The sequence below is a fragment of the Eleutherodactylus coqui genome, chromosome 10 (assembly GCF_035609145.1).
Source record: "Eleutherodactylus coqui strain aEleCoq1 chromosome 10, aEleCoq1.hap1, whole genome shotgun sequence".
Taxonomy (NCBI): domain Eukaryota; kingdom Metazoa; phylum Chordata; class Amphibia; order Anura; family Eleutherodactylidae; genus Eleutherodactylus; species Eleutherodactylus coqui.
The window spans coordinates 70,347,624-70,363,591 of NC_089846.1; the positions used below are offsets into that span (position 1 = coordinate 70,347,624).

The window sequence follows — 15,968 nt, forward strand, 5'->3', positions numbered from 1 at the left end:
ATTTATGAATCCTGTAACCAAGATGTGATCTTCTGTGGGCAGCCGAGGACCGCAAGAAGCGCGTTTGAGCTCCAGAGAGCAGCAGGAGAGACCTGGACTATACAGGCTAGGTAGTGTATTTCTTTTTTTATTTTTTAATGTATTGCATCTAGGGCTTATATATCAAGCATCGCCGAAAATCCTGAAAAATCATGGTGGGGCTCATTTTTAGGGTAGGTCTTATTTTTGGGGAAGTTGGGTGTTATCTTTGAAGTATTATGTATGAAGAATGGCTGCCGAGCCATACCTTTTCATTTGTGGGGTTTATGGTACTAGTGGTCTTTAACTCCCCAATGGTTTTCATAAAATGCTTTCTCTGCAGCTACCTAATAATAAAGCAGTTTTTTACATTTAATATCACTTTTTGTTTAACTTCATTTCTTTGTACTCTATATCTGACATTACCTTTTAGAATTAATGGGGTTGCCCCTCTTCTAGATTGACCTCTCCCCTTAGGGTAGCTCAACAATAGTTGATCGCCAGCCCCTCTCACAAGAGCTGAGTCAGTCTGTTCTCTTGTACAGAGCTGCTTTGTAGATAATCAATCTTGAGATAACCCCTTTAATAACAACACAATTGTAAGTTTTGTAGCGTTTTATTGATAATGAAACTGCCTGCATACAGCATTCAAGAAAATGAGTTTAAATAGAGTAACTTTATCTTCAAAATATAAAACTCTGCTAATAATCTCTGAATAAAGTAGTGGTGGTTTTTGTTTTAAATCTTCCTTTCAGGGTAATTCAGAAGATGGAGATCACGATGATGACTCAGACTCCAAATCTCCAGGAAAAGGTCGGAAGAAGATCCGCAAAATAATAAAGGATGACAAATTGAGATCAGAAACTCAAAATGCTTTAAAAATGGAAGAAGAGAGGCGGAAGAGAATTGCTGAGCGAGAACGCGAGCGAGAGAAGCTGAGAGAGGTAGGACCGTGGCCTCATACCAGGTTTGCCGTGTAAATAACACGTCTGTGAGCCTGCGGATACTCCCAAGCTCATACAGATGGAAGAGAACTATCTAATTAATGTTCTTGGTTTATTAGGTTATTCTTGTGGAAGATGCTTCACCAGTTAAATGTCCAATTACCACAAAGCTTGTTTTGGATGAAGATGAAGAAACAAAAGAACCTTTGGTTCAGGTCCACAGTAGCTTGGTCACGAAACTGAAGCCCCATCAAGTTGATGGTAAGACTCCTAAAATAAAGGCAAATTGGTGTACAGTCTTGAAGATAAAGGAGTTTCCATATTAAAGATGTTCAGGTTAAAGTAATTTTTCTTCAGACAGAGTTTAATCACCTCGTCGGGACACGAAACAATGTGGAAAGTAGAAGGTGCATCCCTAAGGGCAGTCTCACAGAGGTGTTGGTAAAAATACGGCGTTTTACAGCATTTTGAAACATAGATTTCAAACGCGTTCAGCGGTGTTTTTAATGCACCATATCATTGCAGTGGGTGATGAGGTGTGTAGAACTGTGTTCATTTAGCGCAGCATTAGAAACGCCATGCTAAACTGTTTGTCTGAGAAACCCAATTGAAATCAGTGGAGGCTCAGTACAGCGTTTTAAGCGGGCGTTTGAAACACGTGCTAAAAGCTGTAAAAATCGCCTTTGTGAGAACGGCGTAACACTTGATCCAGTTGTTTGTTGAGCTTTGGGAATGCTTAGAAGCCGATCAGGCCAGTGAGCGCATGAATCAAACTTGTAACTTCTAGTCTTCCCCAAGCAGACTGCCTGACTGAGAACGGGGTCTCCAGGTGGCATCTATCCGCCCTCCCTAGTCTTGGCATAAGCCATTTTGAGAAGGCAGTCCTTGGATGCCTCTCTGGTCCCTATGTGCACATGCGTCATGTGTGTTCTTACAGGCCAGAATTTCTCTGTAGGTAGGGGAATCTCTGTTCCTCTGGCCATCCTGCAGAGAAGATGCAGATGATTCCTCTTTAATCTGGACCAGATGAGCCATCAGCCACATCAATGCTAATTCTCAAGTAGGAGGCAGGCCAAAACTTTATCCCCAAGCGTGCATACCCCAGATTACAATACCGTTCATATGTTCGCCACCTCACAGGTTTATGATCATTAGTGGTCTTCCTCCCATCGGCCAATAATTGCTAGTCTGCGGTTTCGACTTTCCAGTCCCCACATCTAGGTATAAACCACGGTGTATAGAAATACCAAGATATTTAGGAATTTCCAAGTGTTCTGTTAAACACTTCCTGATGGAATTTACACATTGTTGAAATCGGGGTATAATGCTGTGATTAGTGAGCTTTGTAACACATCTTCTGTGGGGGTCACAGAGTTACATGCGGATACACTTTATCATGGGCGGTTTAATAATTCTCTATTAGTAAGGGAGAATATTCTGTTAGGAGTTGTCCCAGTGCCCATTTGTAGATCTTAGTCATCGCTTGGATACCACGGTCATTCATCAGCAAATGGTTATAGCATTGTATCTTGTTAGAACACAAGTTAGTAGTGTTCATGGCAGAGGAAGTCTGCATGTTTTTAGTTCAAATTGTGTTTTTAGTAGAGACTTTGCAATACACACAATATAACAGCATCAACTCTAAGGGCGCCTGCACACGAGCGGAAATTCCGCACGCCGCTGAGCCCCGCACAGAAACGTCACTCACCCGCCGCCGGCTGCCCGTCAAGCCGGCACATCAAACAGCCGCTGGCGTGGGTGAGTACACGCCGCTCACTGCAGGCGCTCGGGTCCGGTCCTGTGGCGAGAATCCTCGCTGCCGGATCTGACTCGCCCGTCTGCAGGCAACCTAAGGCAAACTAAAATACAATGTCAACAGGACTTAAGGACCTATGGAGAAAGGAGTCTAATACACTTCTCACCAGATCATAGCTGTTTAGTATAAGTCTCTTGGTTTTATCAATATTGCCCTCTAACAGGGTTACTCTAGAAATCTAAGAATCCTTCCTCAATTTTTATCTTGTGAGAAAGACAAATGAAATAAAACAATTATGAAACAATTTTTGAAACCCATAATCATTCCGTCTTTGGGTGCGAACCCCGAGACGTATTGCCTAATGCAATTGGAAAAATGCTATAAGGAGACCATAAGAAAATGGTAAAGCGAGGGGAAAAGAATAAGAGGAGGAAAGGGAGAAGACTTAGAAGAGAAAAGAAGAAAGGAAAAAAGAGGAAGAATAAAAAAAAGAGAAAACGAGAAAAGGAAAAAAGGGCCTCATGCCTCTGTCCGCCTAAAACCCCCTGGACCTCTCAATGGTTAGGTAGGTTCCCGTTCAACAACCAACCTTCAAACTCTGCCATCCTGCGAATGGAAAGCCATGGTTCCCATGTAGCATGGAAAACTGGGTATGTATTGTCGTCCCCGGCTCTAAACTCCTCCATATGTCCTATCTCATCTAGAGTTATCACTCAATTCAGTCATTGTTAGGAGGAAAAATTGAAGGATACTTTTCTTATTGACACCTATAGGTCCCGGCAAGACTGACAACAGGGCTATCTCAGGGGTGAACGTCAAAGAGGTCCTATTCAGGAAGTTATATAGTTCCTCGACTTCCCTCCAGAGAGAAAAGACCTGTGGGTAGGTCCACCATATGTGCGTAAGCGTCCCAACCTCCGTCTAGCACCTCCAGCATAGATCAGAAACTCCCGGGTAGAATCTGGCGAGGCGGGCGGGAGTACGGTACCATCGTGTAAGTAGCTTATAGTTTAGCTCTTGATTGCCTGATACCGTCATCTTGTGCGTCGGGCACTGAGCTTTTAACCAATCCTCCTCTGGCACCGCTCGCCCCAGCTCCTTTTCCCAGGACCTTTTGTAGCCGCCTCCATTGTCCCGACCCTCCCCTGCGACCAGGATGCTATAGACCACAGAGATCTCGCCCTTCCTCTCTCAAGGAGCCTCACATAGTACCTCAAGGAGGGGTTGATGGGGATGTTAGGTTGGCAATCGGCCGCAGAGCTCTTATGTAATGGGCAATCTGAAGGTACTGGAACCACGCGCCTGCCCGTGACCTCCCCTCTCCCAACAGCACATCTAGCTGCAAGAGTCTCTCTGCCCATGATGTCGCGCACTTTGGGAAACCGTGCCCCCATCCCCTCCAGCAGGGGCAACCCACTGTCTCCCTGCGGGAAGTCCGAATTTCCCACCAGGGGCGTCCAGGGACCCGGCACCTTTACTAGTTCGCACCGAAGTGCAAAACCGTCCCAGATCTTTAGAATACAGTTCACTAAGGGAGAGACCCTGATACCCTGTCTACCCAGGCCTCCCCTCAACCAAAAGAGCCCCTGGATCCGTCCTGCGGTGGTTACCTGCTCTAGTTCTACCCGTTGTTTAGTGGGTTCTCCCCGAACCCAGTGTAACACCACCTCGCATATTGCAGCTCTATAATAAAGACATAGATCCGGGAGTCCCAACCCACCCCTAACCCACCCCTATCCTTCTACTGTGTTAATCTATAACTGAGTTGCGGTCTGGTTTCTTTACTGCTTTTTGAAATCTAATAAAGTCGTTTCTTGGAATCTTTATGGGTAATGTTTGAAAAAGGTAGAGGAGTCTGGGTAGGGAGTTCATTTTAAGCGTGTTTATTCTGCTGAGCCTCGAGAGGGTCAGCGGCCGCCATTTATCCAAATCTTTCATTGAGAGAAGAATGGGTTCATAGTTGAGGTCAAATAGTTTCCCCGGGTCAGGAGACAGAACCACCCCGAGATATTTAATACAGTCCTCCCGCCATCTCAGAGGGAACAAGGGCTTTAATCGTGCGATCTCCACTGGTAGCGTGATATTCAGAATCTCCGATTTAGTCAGATTGATTTTAAAATTACTGACTTGGCTGTATCTGTCGAACTCTCGCAAGACGGCGGGCAAGGCCTGTCTAGGGTTTGTAGTATAGACCAACAGGTCGTCAGCGAACAAGGCCACCTTGTGCTCACTCTTAGCTGTTTCGTAGCCTACTAGCTTCTTGTTTTCTCTAATGGCGTTGGCTAGTGACTCTATCACCAACGCGTATAACGTCGGAGAGAGGGGACACCTCTGTCGCGTCCCATTCCTAATTTTGATTGGGCTAGTGAGCGATCTGTTTACTCGGATTTGAGCCGTGGGATTGTTATACAGGGCCATTATCCACTGCCGAAGCCTAGCACCTATTCCGATCTGCCTTAGTGTGGCCTCTAAGAACACCCAGCTGACTCAATCGAAAGCCTTCTCGGCATCTACCGAGAGCAGGCATAGAGGCATATTTGCTTCCTTTGCGCTCAATGACAACGTCCTTATTGTATTGTCCCTTGCCTCCCTCCCTGGGACAAATCCCACTTGATCCCTATTGATGATCTCTTGACTAAAGGGTTGCAGACGGGTGGCAGTAACGTTTGCAAAGATCTTTGTATCGACATTTAGTAATAAAATCGGCCGATAGTTCTTGCATGCCATTAGGTCTCTCCCAGGCTTTGGAATAACTGTTATAGTGGCCTGCATGGCTTGGGATGGGAAAGGACATACATCCGAGACCGCGTTGAAGGCCCTGCTCAGGAGGGGAGCTAAAAGCTCTCCACAGGCTTTATAGAACCTGGAGGTAAAACCATCAGAGCCCGGGCTTTTCCCTATTTTCAATTCCTTAATTTCTGTAACAATCTCTTGCTCAAGAATGCCCCCTAGTGCTACTGAACTATCCACCGGGATCGCTTTCGGTGCATGCGTCTGCAGATATTGATCAATCGCCCCCCCGTGTCTCCCGTGTTGCCAATGTTATAAAGCTCGCTATAATAGCCCTGAAAGCACTCCATAATATCGTTTGTCACCTGTACTTCTCCATTGAGTTCATTGCAAAGATATAGGCCTGGTTTTCCCGAGGATTCAAAGTCCTTGCTAACTATGAGCCGCACTTATTACTGTATTCATAGAATTTCCCCTTTATTCTATCTCGTATACACAAGTGTGGCTTTCGATTTATTGGCATGTTCCGCCTTATCCAGCCGAGAAATCAAGTCCGATAACTTGCCCGCCCTGTCCCTCTTAAGTCGCGCCCCATGTGAGATGAAAATGCCCCATAGCACACATTTGAGAGCTTCCCACTGAACAGTCGGGGATGTTGTGTCCGTTCTATGTACGTCAACAAAGGTCTCAATAGTTTGTCTGATCTGCAGGCAGCAGTCATCGCTCAGGAGGTTGTCGCTCAGTCTCCATGAGTTCAGTCCCCCTCTTTTTTCCTGCCCCAGGAGTGCCCCATAGACAGACAGGCGCGTGGTCTGACCAAATGAAATTGCCCATTGAGCATCTGGGATCTAGATCTAATAGGTCGTGTGAAATAAAGATGTAGTCCAGCCTCCCATAACTGTTTTGAGTAGCCGAATGGTAGCTGTAGTCCTTGACTCCTGGATGAAGAATTCTCCAGAGGTCAACGAGTCTCAGCTCCGACAATCATCTCTGCAGTCTACGCAAGGCCGCCAAGGAGGGTCCAGACCTACCCGATGAGTCCACACCAGGATCCAAACCGTGGTTGAGGTCTCCACCGAGAATGATCCTTGAGCCTGAGGCGAACCGCGCCATCTCCCCCAGTATACGGCAGCCAAACGAGACCTGTCCAGAATTTGGAGAGTGTGTCTCCTGAAATGGGGCTATCGTGACCCGTTTCTAGTGCATGTGTGCCAGGATCTGGCCTTGTTTGGCGGGAACGTTTAGTCCCCTGGCATTGTATGAACAGAAGGTCAGACTAGTCATTTTCTTGACTGAAAGGGGTGTTTCAGAAGCAAGCAGCACACGAGGCATTAAAGAGGCAGTAGTCCACAAAAACAGGAAAGATGAATGGGAAGGAGAAAAAAAAAGAAAGATAGGCGACAGGAGAAATTCACTCTGTCGATTGGAAAAAGGACATGCAATCTCCCAGTATGGGAAGCAAACCTTGGGTTGGTTGTAGACAATACCGAAGCATCGTCCATCCTGCGTGGAGGGAAATCTGTGGTGGTGGAGGAAACCCACCTCCCACCACCCCAACCGACAGACCAAATAACACATTTACATGCTTCAGTTAACTTCAATACTTAAGTATTAAGATGCTTATTCAACCTTTGCGCAGGACGTAACCACTGTACCACAACCCCAACTGCCCCCCTGCCGCTACAACAAGAGGTATCGTGGTCAGTCATGGAACGCAACTGGCCACAGCACGGGGAGTCAGTTATGTGCTGCTAGCTCGTTGTAACATCTCCAGTCCAGAATAACATAGTAACATAGTTTGTAAGGCCGAATGAAGACAATGTCCATGTAGTCCAGCCTGTCTATCCTCCTGTGTTGTTGATCAAGAGGAAGGCAAAAAACACCAAGAACAGAAGCCAATTAGCCCTTTTGGGGGAAAAATAGCTTCCCAACTCCCTAATGGCAATCAGACTAATCCCTGGATCAACCCCTAATAGTTCCTACCTGCCTGTATACCCTGATTAACAATTAACCTTTAGATTTATAACTTATAATATCCTTCCTCTCCAGATAGACATCTAGTCCCCTTTTAAACTCCTCTATGGATTTTGCCATCACTACTTCCTCAGGCAGAGAGTTCCACTGTCTAACTGCTCTTACTGTAAAGAACCCTTTTCTATGTTGGTGATGAAACTTGCTGTCCTCTAAACGTAGCGGATCCCCTCTTGTTACCGTCGTAGTCCTCGGTATAAACAGATCTTGGGAGAGATCCTTGTATTGTCCCGTGATGTATTTATACATAGTTATTTGGTCGCCTCTTAACCTTCTTTTTTCTAGAGTAAATAGTCCCAATTTGGATAGCCTCTCTGGGTATTCCTGTCCCGTCATTCCATGTATTAGTTTAGTCGCTCTTCTTTAAACCCCCTCCAATACTGTAACATCTTTCCTGAGCACCGGTGACCAGAACTGTACACAGTATTGCATGTGGGGCCTGACTAGTGCCTTATATAATGGAAGGATAATGTTCTCGTCCTTCGCCCCTATACCTCTTTTAATGCATCCCAAGACTTTATTTGCCTTTGCAGCAGCTGACTGGCATTGGTTACTCCAGTTTAGTCTACAATCTACTAGTACCCCCAGGTCTTTTTCCATATCACTTTTCCCTAGCAGTACCCCATTAAGTGTATATAGGTAACATCCGTTTTTGCTGCCCATATGCATAACCTTACAAAATGTTCTTGCTCTCAGGACTTCTCTAATGGCACTTGATCAGCGCTGTGCTCTACTGTTAAGCCCATTAATTCTCGGCCTGCGGGACCTGACTTCCTGCCTGGGCTCCTTTGGCGCCTCGATAGGTAGCGCCAGTACGTGCGGCCAGTCTGGGATCGCCACCATTGGCAACTCCAGTGCTCCTAGGAACCCTGGAAGATCTGCGGGTGATTTGAAGGATGCCATTCTCCCATTTCTCGTGGCCGTAAGTTGGAACGGGTACCCCCATCTGTATAGGATGTTAGTGGCTCTAAGCACATCCAAAATCTGTTTCACCGCCCTACGCAGTTAAGTGCGTAGTGCCAGGTCTGGGAACACTTCTATGGGGACACAGTTATGTGTTATTGTGTCCTTCTTATCCCGAGCCTTTTTCATTATGGACTCCTTGTCCTTGAAAAAATGAATGCGGCACACTATGTCTCGTGGTCTATTTGGGTTGTCAGGTTTAGGGCCCAAGGTTCTGTGTATACGGTCGATCTCAACCAGTTTCTCGGGACCCTTCTGCAGCAGCGAGCCAAAGAAATTGCGGGCCCAGTCCTCGAGCTGTGCCGGCACGACCTCTTCTGACAGCCCCCTCAAGCGCATATTATTTTGCCTGTGGCGGTTCTCAATATCGTCAATGTGTGTCAGTATATCCGCCATTTGTAGTGCTTGTGTATTAATCGCTTGACTATGGGCATCCAGAGTGGAGAGGACCTTCTCTTGCGAGTCCTCAACTATATTTAGGCGATCTCATGCTGCAAGAGGGATAAAGCTTCCTTGTGAGAGGTCTCCAGCCTCTAAAGTCTCTTTTTGTTGGGAGTGCTCACAGTTGCTCCTTCCAATCCCACTCGTCTTCTGACGAGTGGTTGCAGAGAGGAATGCTGGATCTAGGGGTTTTAGGTGTGCCCGATGCATCAGCGCTTTTGCAGGTTCTTTGTGGGAGGTTGCCCCTTCCCGCATAGGAGCTGCATATGTCGGCCGCAAAGTCTGTCATACTATGGACCTGACTGTCTCTGATGTCACCCCTGCGGGGCTCTGTGCCTCTGGTGTCCACTGGTGAGAGCGGCTGAGATAATGTAGCTCTATGTGGGGGGCTGTCACGCCCCTTAATACTGAGCCATCAGTCCCTGTGATGGGCTGCGGGAGATCCCCATTATATATTCGGCATCACTGGCCTCGGGGCACTTATCTGTCCCGCCAGTATCTGTGGCTTCCGCCCCTGTGGCTGCGCTCTCTTCTTCTCCTCCGCTGTCGGCTGTGTTAGGAGCCGCGCGCACATGCTTCGGCGCCATCTTGGAGGCAGGGGCTGCTGGACCGTGGCTCCCAAAATACCTCTAAATAGTCGGCGGTTCGTCTTACGCTGCATCCAGCACCTTCCCAGTGCCTCTCCTCTTCACCATGGCTGCTTTTGGAGTCGTCCTGCGCCTGTCGGTCCGCGGTAGATCCATCCTGCTGGTAGTAGCAGCGGGAGCCCGGGTATCGTCCGTCCTACTCCTGCATTGGCAGACTCCGCCCCTCGGAAGTCTGCATGTTGACCTGTATCTGTGGACACGTGTAACGAGTGTGTATTCTCAGACTGCATTTTTTAAACAGTATTTTTTGTAAACTGCCTCAAACCAATAGCAGGAATTGTACTGACTTCTGTTTAATCATTTTTTAGGAGTCCAGTTTATGTGGGATTGTTGCTGTGAATCTTTGAAGAAGACCAAGAAAGAAAAGGGCTCTGGCTGCATTTTGGCTCATTGTATGGGTCTTGGGAAGACATTACAGGTATCTCCAACTTTTGAGTGTGTCACCTGTGGTACATGACTTCCTTATTTCATATTTGCAAGTAGATTTGAATTTTGCAAGTCTGAGAGTTGAGACCCAAGAACAAACGTCTTGCTTTGTAGCATTAATCATCTAATTACGGTTTACTCGATTTGCCTAGCTGTGCACCAGTTACTTGACTGTATGATGTTTGCATGCTGATAGTGTCTGTGTTTTTTGCTTTTAAATGTTTGCATGCCATTTTTAATTTAAAAAAAAAAATATATATATATAAACTTATTTTGAAGGGTCGTTGGAGGTTAGTGCAGAGCAGGTATGCATTGCTCCTCTCTGGCAGTTCTGGTAGCGGTACAGATACTGCATTGGAGGCCGAAGTAAATTTTAAGCAGTTTTGAATTTATCACCCCATGGCCCTATGGTGGTAGAAGCAGTCATGAGGGGCTGGGCTGAGTGCCCCTTCCCCAGATGCTCGGCCACTCTTGTGTAAAAATCTCAGCACTCACTCTGACGTAAATAAGGGCAAACAAATTCCCATTTTGGCACTTTTCCTTTTGACTATTTCCTGGCCTGCTTGCATCTCTGTCATAAACCTCATCAATTTTTAGTGCCTTTCATACATTTTTGTCGCCTCTATTAGTTTTGCGTCACTTCTAATTGGTACTTGTAAATGTAGTGAATATTCACCTTTTCCATTATTGTGGCGCCGTTTACACCTGTCGGGAACTTCTATAACACTGTGCACATTATGCTTTTATTGATAAGTATGCCCCACTTTACCTTATGTTTTAGTGATAATTCCCAAACCCCCCAAGATATGACCTTGGATATCATCGACTAGATAAGTTGAGCCTCTTAATTTCCCTGCTAAAACAGATTTTTCAAAATGTTTATGACCCTGATGAGCTTTAAGGGCTAGCTTTCTTTTTGGCAGTTCATCTACTGCAAACACAGCAGGTATGGCGTCGAGCGATATAAGGTGTGCAAGGCCACAACTACCTATACCTGCCATTTTATTTTTCATCTATAAAGCAAAGGACCAACAACTTAATTCCTCAGATTGGCCAGACAATATTGGCATTAGTTCAGAAATAGGGAGCTAGTGGTGCCATTCCTTGCACAAGTGGTACCGTGCATATACAAGTAGTGCACTTATCATACAAATCCCTCCATAAGGGAAATAGAGACCTGTGGGACAATATGAAGAAACTGAGTGGGATTCCCATAACATAGTGTGCATGTGCTTGGAAAGGGGAGTGCAATACGCACTTGCAAGTGGCCAGCTGCTTGCAGTCAAATGGTTAACCCAAAAAGTATATGTACATGCTCTTACCTGTGCATGACGACACCTCAGCGGTAGCAAGGGATGAGGCGCTACCACTAATAGGAGAAAACCTGTCGGCGTCACAGACTATCGATTTGTGAGGGATGTAGATCTGTCCAACCAGGTCTTCAGTCATATCTGGTGAAGCAAAAGACCAGGCCCTGGTATAAACGCTAACAATCTACCTGTACGGACAAATCACAGGAAAGCTCACATTCCTGCAGTTGCATTAATGGATTGAGTGCCTCTTCGAGAAATTAGATGGCTCAGAGAGCGGTTACTTCATTTTCCCTTTCTGTGCCATTGAGACCCCAAAACACCCCCCAAAAGGTGCAGAGTTTTCCGTATGCATGGGTATATTGTGTTTTACTGCCCCATGTGCTCTCCCCACCAGGACTCTGGAATATCAAAGGTAATTGCACTTCGTTTTAAATTATTAATTACTTGTTCATTGAATTGGGGGACATATCTGAAGACCAAGGGTATAGCTGCTGCCCCTAGGAGGTGGACATTGAGCAAAAAAGTGTTGGCTCCTTCTACCAGCTATTCCCCTCCAGTAGGCACCAGTTTTAGCTTAGTGTCTAGGAGGCAGAGTTTTCTGTTTACTGGGTGGGCTTCACTTGTTTTTCCTTCCAGATTCTTGGGAATTTAGGGCTGGCATCAGACTCCACCTGCTAACCCACCGAGGAAGGGTGAACAAACTGGTATTTAACCAGTTGGTTGCTGGCTCAACCTTCAGAAGAAAAGGAGGCACGGTCAACATTTGATTCTGACCTGCCAGCCCCCTGTTCTGGCGAGGCTGTTCTTTTTTGGAACTACTTTTGCATTCCTGCTCAAGGGGGAGAAGTGCTCATGACACCTTCCTCGCTATGTCGAACATGTATTTGGGTGGGGAGGGGAGAGGGAGACTTGATCTGCTCCAGACCGCCGCACAAGGCTTCTAGCTGTCGGGGAGGGCTACTGCCTGGGATACTGTTGGCACGGGTGCTGCGATATTGCGGTGTCGGTTACTGGTCTCCTCCTCTCAGCAGCACAGCTGTTCCAACTGCTGCATTCACGGGGGCTCCTGCGGATGGCTGTGCAGATCTTCTCCCGCTGATTACCGGAGGTCTTGTGCAGAGCTTCGCAACACTTACCCGGGCTCTACTGCTACTTTAGGCCCCGTCTTTGGCCTAGCACTTTTTAGGTGGGCTCAGACCCTTCAGCTGCCCAATCATAGCTTCTGGTGGTGGAGGAAGGGCCTTGTGGTATTCATCTCATCCTCTTGTACGCCCATACTGGTGTTTTTCATTGGCTTCCGCCTTCCTTTCCTTATGCAGCCGGCCCTCAGGTCCGCTGTACTCGGGACTACAGCTTACTGGGATTGGTGGTGCTTCTGAGCTCCTCACATCTCACAGCAAATACTTGGCATTTCCAGACTGGGTAAGCGCTGCCTAGCAGCTAGTTCCTCTCCTCTTGCAGTGCCCATAGCAATAGGCCCATAGACAAGTGCTCTACTGAATACTATACGCAGTCTTTTTGACACCATAGCAATCCATGGAAACAATAAACTTGATTGACTTTTCAGGAAAATGTATTCTGCTTTTATTCAAGAGGGCCATGAAATCAGGATATAAGATGCAGAGAACACGTTTCGAACTCTACTCGTGTGGCGTTCTATCAAGTTTATAGTTTCTATGGATTACTTTGCTGATATCCGCCAGGACTGGGCGGGTTGATTTGACACAAGAAATGTTGCTGCTGTAGCGGTGAAGTGCAGTTTTCCTGGCAGGTGAGCTTCTCTCTATTTTTTTTTTTTGACACCATGTCTGACTCCAGAGCTGAAGGCTTTAGACAAGGTCCACTCAGATCCACGCATTTTGCCTGCACTCGCAGTACTAAGTTTCCATTCAGACAAGCTCAGTTGTTGTGCCCCAACTACCTTCCATTCAGTCAGGTGACCGCTGGCCTCTACTAAACCGAAATGGGCTCACTCCCTCTCTCAGGCAGCATTGGACCTTATCGAAGGCGTCTGCTGCTATTTTGGACAGGTTGAACTGTACTATCTGTCATCCGCCACCAAGTCTATTTGGCGATTGCTTTGCCACACATGACCCATCCCGTGATGGGTCCTGCAAGCAGGCTAGGCCTCCGCATTGGAGACAATGTTGCAGCCCCTGTATCACCATTCTGCCCCAGTCCCTGCAGGATGCATTCAGAGCCCTCCTCCAGAGGTGAAAGTCGCTCCCAAGGTGAACTCTCCCGAGTCTCACTTGGATTCGGACCTTGATGAGGAACTGGCCTCTAAGCTCGCCTTTCTGCTCGATAGTCTGATAGTGGTGGTGAAAGGGAACCTTCCAGTGAGGGAACAGACACCATCTCCATTCAGGAAAACTTTTTCCTTCAAATGCCCGAAGTATTCCCTCCCCATATGGAGTTCGAGGGCACTTTAGCCGAAGAATGTAACCTCCTCGACAAATGCTTCACCAAACCTAAGTGTTTGGATGTCCTATATTCTTTTCCAGAGGATTTAGTTAAAATATGTGGTAGTCTTCACCAGTAGTTGGCCCCCCGGTGCCCTGCTTTTCACAGCACACCACCCTACCTATGCCTGACGCCTTTACTTTTAGGGGCTCATGAGACAAAAAATTAGAATCCTTAACCAAAGTTTTCCTTGACACAATGGGATTGGCTCTTTGGCCTTTTTTTTGCCTCTCCCTAGGTTAGTGACATAGTATGTAAGGCCGAATAAGGACAATGTCCATCTAGTTCAGCTTGTTCAACCCCCTTGTTCATCCAGAGGAAGGCAAAAAAAAACCAAGAGGCAGGAGCCAATTAGCCCTTTTAAGGGAAAAATTCCTTCCCGACTCCCTAATGGCAGTCAGACTAATCCCTGGATCAACTTCTAATAGTTCCTACCTGTCTGTAGACCCGGATCAAATTTATATCCTGTAATAACCATCCGCTGTAGAAAGAAATCTAGTCCCCTCTTAAACTCCTCTATGAATTTTGCAATCACCACGTCTTCGGGCAGAGGTCCACAGTCTCACTGCTTTTACAGTAAAGAATCGTTTTCTGTGTTTTTTGGTTTTTTTTCAAGTTTTATTTGGATTTTCAATATATTTTCAGACCTATATATTACAGGAAGGCAAAAAAGTAATTTCTTATTCCTTAGACAAATTGTACACAAACCGTGGGTTAAACATTTGTCTCGGAAAACTTGTGACTGTTCCCCCACCGGGCCTTGGAGCTATTAATTATAGCCATAGCTATCCGGGGTCTCCTAGCTTAAGGTAGTTGCAGGCCATATGCACTGCACGGTGTGCCTTAGCCAACGGGGTGTTAGGGAGTATGGGAGGGGAGTAATGGCTTCCAATAGATCCCTTACACCGGCAAGTGTGTCCAGGGTGGGGGTCTTTAAGCCTCGGAGTGAGGATTAATGTGGGGTGATAACCTGAGTATTTTCATTAAAAATGTCAGACATACAGTGCCGGGAGGTGAGGCGTTTTTCCTTTTTTCCTTTAACAGGTTGCACATAAACAGTGTGTTGGGCACTCGTCTCGGGAGACCTCCAGCTGCTCACCCTACAGGCCATGGGATCAGTAGCTATGACCGGAGATGCCTGGGGTCTCCTGGCCATGATGGCTAAAGGCCACACATCTGGTCAAGGGCAGCCCCGTTCAGCTGGGTAATGAGGGGGGTCAAGAGGGAGACAGTTGCCTCCAATACTTGTCTTACTCCGGCAGAGGTGTCTAAGGTAAGTGACTTTAAGCCCGGAGTAGGGACCGTCACGAGATGAGACGTTAAGAAACATGTTAAACATTGAGGTTTATCGTTGTAAACCTCGGAACGATATGAAACCAGTATGTAGAACAACAGTAATTAAGGGACAAGGGATGGGTATAGTGGTAGGGGGGACGGGTGGTGGTGGTGGGGGGTGTAGGAGGTTGCGGTGTATGGGTGGTGGGGTACCTTCAGGTCTCTGGAGGCCGTTCTCTCCCTCTCGATCCAGGCCATGTCACCTCACCAATTTCGGAGATTCCGCCTCCGTGTCCAGCGCCCGAGGTCCAACCCAGCACTGGTGGTAGCGCCATTCGGGGGGTGTAACTAGAACGACCTTTCCTCTATCAGGGATCCTACATGTAGGGGGCCTAATGATCCTTCCTTGCTTCTCTCCAAGGGTACCATGTTAGGATGAAATCTTCGTGTGTGCCCCTTCCCCAACTTGTCAGATCAACCTTCTCTCTCCACTGTTTTAGAGAGGGCGGGTTTTGTTGTAGCCAGTTTAGTGGGATCACAGCCTTAGCCGCGTCTACCGCAAAAGCTATCAGTCTGTCTCTGTACGGGTGAAAGTTTGCCGAGGGCCTACACAGGAAGACCATTTCCGGTAAGATTTCTATTTTGGGGGAAAGAGCCTTCAAGTCTCCCTCCACCTCTTTCCAGAAGCAGCGAATCGACGGGCACTCCCACCAGATATGCAAGTATGAGCCCACGGCGGCGTCACACCTCCAGCATTTGTTATGGGGGGCAAGTTTGTAGTCATTCAGCCACTGGGGGGTTTTGTACCACCTGACTAGTAGTTTGTAGTGGCTTACCTGCATCAGGACACACTTAGACAGGCCGTAAGCTAGTTTTAGAATTAGTTTAGACTCCGCCGGGGAAAGGGTAATTTTTAGATCATTTTCCCAGGATAGCAAAAAGGTTGGTTTGGCAAATATCG

At 47.0% G+C, this 15,968-nt stretch overlaps 1 protein-coding gene across 1 annotated transcript in view; it reads left to right on the forward strand.

Annotated features, from left to right (window-relative positions):
* Positions 1-15,968, forward strand: part of ATRX (ATRX chromatin remodeler) — a 263,566-nt gene that overhangs the window by 103,467 nt on the left and 144,131 nt on the right. The window contains exons 14-16 of the mRNA XM_066582073.1: positions 774-962; positions 1,082-1,223; positions 9,839-9,948. Of these exons, the coding sequence (XP_066438170.1) occupies positions 774-962; positions 1,082-1,223; positions 9,839-9,948 (441 nt within the window). The remainder of the gene's footprint in view (positions 1-773; positions 963-1,081; positions 1,224-9,838; positions 9,949-15,968) is intronic.